At 40.5% G+C, this 6,000-nt stretch overlaps 1 protein-coding gene across 13 annotated transcripts in view; it reads left to right on the top strand.

Annotated features, from left to right (window-relative positions):
• The window catches only part of PTPRF (protein tyrosine phosphatase receptor type F), a 581,399-nt gene that overhangs the window by 516,665 nt on the left and 58,734 nt on the right, over nt 1-6,000 (top strand). For all 13 annotated transcript variants that reach the window (XM_042463894.1, XM_042463898.1, XM_042463897.1 and 10 more), the window contains one exon: nt 1,883-2,000. In XM_042463894.1, the coding sequence (XP_042319828.1) occupies nt 1,883-2,000 (118 nt within the window). The remainder of the gene's footprint in view (nt 1-1,882; nt 2,001-6,000) is intronic.

A 6,000-nucleotide genomic window follows, 5' to 3' on the forward strand; every position in this document is an offset into this window, starting at 1 on the left:
AAACCTCATTGATCCCAGTCATGAAAAATACCTTGCTCTCTCAGCTGTGACCTTTAGTTGAAACAGAGGCTGTAATAACAAAACAATCACATTCAAACAGTTAAATTCAATTTTTGAAGTAATTTTGAAATATAAATTTGGAGGAACAAGCCTGAAAATTACCTTCAGAGAGAGAGAGAGAGTCAGTTATACACCTTGTTGTGGCTTCCCATCCTTTGTAGGCAGAAGGACTTTGTTAAAAGGGATTTGCAGTGACAGCCCTATGTCTCTGTGTCATGATATCTCTCTTTTTCCCAAGTACACCTTTTTCTTTCTTTCTTTCTTTCTTTCTTTCCTTCGTTCCTTTCCCTATCTTGCTTCATTTCAGTGGCATGCTGTTTTCTTATCTGATAAATTCTCTTGTGTGGACTGTGGTGATGAGTACCTCTTTTGCTGGTGTTTGTAACATGTAGAGTTGTGTGTTTGAGTATCTTGCTTCATATCAATTCATTGCCATCAATTGATTTTGTTCATTCACACAAACTCTGGGGGAAAGGAAGTCTAATTTATAGTTTGATTTTGGTGTTATTCTGATTGGTGTTTGTTCATCTGATTTGTTAATTTTGGATTGTAAATGAAAACAATGAAAGAATTGTGCAATTCTTTGACAACCAAGGAAAGCTGCCCAACAACCCAAGGAAGAAATCCGTTGCTGTTTGCACATCACTGCACGTATTTCTTCACAGCTCTGGCTTCTGTGAATGTGGAGTCATTTGTACCAGTCTGACAAGTAAATGTTGAAATTCTGCTGGAAAGCTACTAATGTTTGCCTTCAAACAGATGGTTCTCAGTGGAATCCTGTGTGAGGAAGGCTTGTGAGGCCTAGAATAGCCTTTTGGCAATTGATCCACCCTTGCATTTTCCGAAGCCAAGGCTGCAATACTAACTTCATTCCCTCAAGTGTTGTTACTTGCTCCCTCTAGCATCTTTATCCTTCATAGTTGTGATCACACCACTGAGGAGGCAAAACTGGCTTTTGCTTCCTGTTGAGTGTTCTGCTAGATCTCTGTTGTTCTTACAGAATGTTCCCTGTTGTCTGTGAGATTTGTTAATTTACTTCCAAGAATAAGGCTGTATTGAATACCTTGGCTGATAACAGTGTTATGGCAAGTTTCAAACCGATGGCTGTTGTCAGTCTGTATTGGTATAAAAATAAAGGAAGATGAGGAGATTGTCTTACAACACCTTTAAGACTAATTTACTTTAGCATGGGCTTTTGTCGATTAAAATCCACTTCCAGTGCGTCTGAGAAAATGGATTTTAATCCACAAAATGTCATGCTAAAATGAATAAATCAAGTGGCTGCCCTTGTCAGTCTCACCAATTTGATTGTTGTCCACCCCATTGTCATCTGTTGGCTAGACTTAAATGAGCTCCAGAGTGAGCTGAGGAAACAGTTTCATGTCTTGGCTGTGTGATTAGGCAGCAGCCTTCCCTGCCACAGATTATAAAAATGTGTCCTTACTTTGAACCTGTTGATTTGAGGAACCTGTTCATTATATTTTCATCCCAATTTCTAGATTTAGAAAAAAGAAGATCTATCAATGACTCACAGCAATTAAAATTCAATAAGCAGTACAGCTGAATGGTGCCATACACACATGAAAACCCAGACCTCACCTGGGCTGCTCCTTAAATACTAAAAACAAGCCAAACTAAAGAAAGGAAGCACGGGGAAGAAGTGGAGACAGGAGATCAAATTAACTTGAGAACAAATAGTCTAGTTAGGTGTTTTGAACCCAAGTAAATCAGGCACAAATATCTGAGAAACTTAAGTACTCTGATATGCCTAACGTACTTGATATATACATTAAAAGCTAAAGAGTAACTCCTTTTCCCACAGGAAACGATCATAGGAGGCCTTTTACCTGAAACTACCTATTCTGTCAGCATTGCAGCCTACACCACTAAAGGGGATGGGGCCAGAAGCAAGGCCAAGGTGATTACCACAACTGGAGCAGGTGAGCCATTTCTGCTATAGTCCTTCCTTTGGTGGACAGGTCTGTTTATCCATTTTGAGCCCTTGAATCATTACTGTAACTATGCTATTATTGACTGGGTAGAAATTTAGATTTTCAGAGGAGTCAGGAAGTTGGAAAGGCTCTACAGCCTTTATCTCATCTCATAGTTTGCAGCTGGTCTACATGTGGTGGAGAAAGCAAATTGGCTACTCTGTAGAAGAGCAGAACAGAAACTCTTATTTTCCCAAAGGTCACTTCATACATTACCATTCTGTGACACAGAGATAATCTCCCATGTCCTCTTCTGTCATCCAGATTCCTCTAGATCATACCTGCACAACGTGGCCATAAGTAGGGGCCAAAATTAAAATAGGCTAAACTTGTTTGGGCAGCAGATAGGTTTTAATTAATTAGTTATGATTGATTATAATTAATAACTAATTAATTAGTTATTATTAATTATTAATTAATCATGATTAGTATTAATATTCTATCCTCCTCCTCCTCTACCTGGTTCTCTCCTTAGGAGAAAGCCAAGTGGTGGAGCAGCCCAGGGCAGGAGTTCATCCTTCCTCTTCCTCCACAGTCTGTCCCTCTCCTCGAAAGAAAGCTGGGCTGCAGAGTAGACTCAGAGGGCGAGTGTTCACTTTTCCTCTTCCTCTGCAGCCCGGCCCTCTCCTCAGGAGAAAACTAGGCTGTGGAGAATGCTTGGGGGACATGCATTCACCTTTCTCCTCCTCCACAACCCAGCACTCTCCACAGGAGAAAGCTGACTTGTAGAGGACATTTGAGGAGCCTTATTGGAGAGGCTGGCTGGCTGTTACCAGCCAGCTACCACCAGAAGCCATTCCACATCCTCCTGGGCCACCAGAAATCCTTTGGCATGCCACAAGCAACTCACAAGCCATATGTTTTGCAGGCTTGTTTTAGATTAAACACTCTTGTGCTGAACAAGCATTTGAAACTGCACATAGGTTTCATAGAGTTATTATGCTACTAGATTTTGGGGATATATACTTTTCATGAACTGGTAAAAATATCTTTCTAATTCATCAACTAGGGAACATTGCTATATTTCATGGCAGGAGTGGACAACACAAAAACCATAAGCTATATTTAACCTTGTGGTTGTTGTGTGCCTTCATGTCAATTGAGACTTATGGGGATCCTAAGATGAACCTATCACATGGTTTTCTTGGCAAGATATGTTCAGAAGTGGTTTGTCTCTGCCTTCCTCTGAGGGCGAGAGAGTGCAACTTGCCCTAGGTCATCCAGTGGGTTTTCATGGCAGGTATTTGAAGCTTGTTCCCCAGGATTGTAGTCCAATGAATGAATGAATGAAAATTTATTTATATACCGCTATTCCTACATAGATCATAGCGGCTTACAACATAGAATGAAACAATAACAACAACATATATCCCCGACAGTGCAAACAAACTACCCATACCGATTAAAAAATTATACAAGAGAATCTAAAAAACCATTATATTACAATCAATTAAAACCATATCATTAAAAGCCGTACAACAAAATAGCTGGATCGAATAATGTGCATCAAAGGAGGAGAGAAAAATATTAAGGCACATGGGGGAAAGCTTGACGGAAAAGATGGGTCTTCAAATTTGTCCTAAATAGATCTAAAGAGATGACTAAGCAGAGCTCGTCGGGCAGAGAGTTCCAAATCTGCAGGGCCGAGATAGAAAATGCCCTCTGAGAAGATGAAGAATACCTTGACTTTGGAACTCTTAGCAAATGTTTCCCGCCCGATCTGAGAGTGCAGGGCAGACTGTATGGGGAGAGGTGGTCCTCCAAGTACCCTGGGCCCAAGCCATTTAGGGCTTTATAGGTAATTACCAACACCTTGTATTGTGCCCGGAAGCGAATGGGCAGCCAATGTAGATCTTGCAATATAGGTGTTATATGGCTAGTCCTATAACATCCAGCAACCAGCCTTGCTGCCATATTCTGAACCAATTGTAGCTTCTGGGTTTGGTACAAGGGTTGCCCCATGTAGAGCACATTGCAGAAATCCAATCGAGAGGTTACCAGAGCATGTACCACCGTTTCCAGGTCTCCCCGGCCCAGGTAGGGTCGCAGCTGGCGTATCAGCTGAAGCTGATAGCAGGTGCTCCTGACTGTCGCATCCACCTGAGATGTAAGGTGGAGCGACGAGTTCAGAAGCACCCCCAGACTGCGAACTGAGTCCTTCAAGGGGAGCGTGACCCTGTTCAGCAATACCCAAGCCATTATACCACGCTGGCCATTTTTTGTAGTGTACTTCCCCCACCCACTCCATTACCACAAAATTTGCCATTAATAGTGGCAAACATCTTACTTTTTTAAAAAAATTGTTGTCATTATACTAAATTGTATTAGCTGCAAAACCCTTTAACCAACTGCTTCTGCTATGAAAGGCATCTTGTTCTGATGCCAAATAGTTCTCCTGGGAGCATGTTTTAAATCATGTGTGTATGTATGATGTGTATATGCACCACTGCCCAGTCTTTTACCTGCAGACGTTCCACACCAAAATCTTATGGTAATAAATCTCATAAATAAAATACGAGTTCTGTTGCTTCTTTTGTCTGTCCCAATCCTACTCCCTGCCAATTTCACTGGATTGTCCAAAATCCTAATATTACAAGTGAAGGGGGAAACAAGTCTCAATTTATTTACAATGACCTTATGATAATTGTACGTTTTCTACATAGAGGCTATCTCTACGTACAAAATTTGTAATGGATAAATTATTCCTCAACAGCTTTCTGGTGCTGCAGAGACCCCATCTGGGGACAGGTGTGTGTGTAAAGTTGTGAGTGTATACATATTGGAATATCAGAATATTGAAATCTTGGGTGTAGATGTCTGTGTCTCAAAAGAATGGAATGTGTCTCCTGGTATGTGCTTGTCTGAATAAGAGGCAGCAGGCAAATGGAGAAAATGGCCCCAGGGAGGCACGTTGGTCAATAGAAGAAGCAGAGCACTGCCCATTTTAATCAGGATTTGGAGGTGAAGTCTTCTCTTATTCCAGGGTGCCTAATGGGATAACTGAGAGATTTTGTAGGAGGGCTCTATATAGTGTCTCCTTTTGCTTTGGAAGGCTGCCTGGATTTTTACAGTATATTAATGAAGTATCACCCTGCTGGCTCTAGACAGTGTGCAGGTTTGGTGTGTATATGTCTGCATATAAACCCAGGAAACCAAATGTCTTTGGATGAAATGACTGCCCACCTCTGCCCTGGATTTGCCAAATATCACTTTGATTGGTTTGTAGAGTCTCCACTCCCAAGAGATAAACTGTAGTGAAACCAGAAATTTTAATATCTTAATAAAAATCTAGATCAAGCATCAGGAAGTGCATGTTTTGGAAATTTTGAAAAAATTGTTCTCAACTAGAAGTTGCTAGCATTCTCTGATCCTTTTTCATACTTAGTGACCGAGTTCTGCCAGTAATTTGGATGAATTTCACTTTAGTTCCTATGGACTAATATTTCTGGAAGAGTGCTAGGATGGCAAAATGATAACAGATCACAATGAAAAGTCATAACTACTCAATACCTATTTTGCTTGAATTTTCCCCCAAAATGAGAACTGTGTACATGCATACAGCAGCAGAGACCTTGGCAAGGCAAATTAATTGAAAATCAAGATTGATAAGGAGTTAGTCAAGAATCACCTTGCTAATCTGAATAAATTCAGATCTGCAGGGCCAGATGAACTGCATTCCAAAGTACTGAAGGACCTTGCTGGTGTACTCTCTTGCCAGAATTTTTGAGAAATCTTAGAGATTTTAATCTTGCTAATTAGCTTACTTGCTGTTCACCGCTATGATCTTTGGAATAGCGGTATATAAATAAAACAATTATTATTATTATTAGAGAACAGGTGAGATGCCAAAGGAATGGAGAAGAGCAAACATTGTCCCTCTCTTCAAAAAAAAAAAAAAGATGATGATGATGATGATGATGATGATGATGATGATGATGATGATGATGAT

Source organism: Sceloporus undulatus, chromosome 4 (genome assembly GCF_019175285.1).
Source record: "Sceloporus undulatus isolate JIND9_A2432 ecotype Alabama chromosome 4, SceUnd_v1.1, whole genome shotgun sequence".
Classification (NCBI taxonomy): Eukaryota; Metazoa; Chordata; class Lepidosauria; order Squamata; family Phrynosomatidae; genus Sceloporus; species Sceloporus undulatus.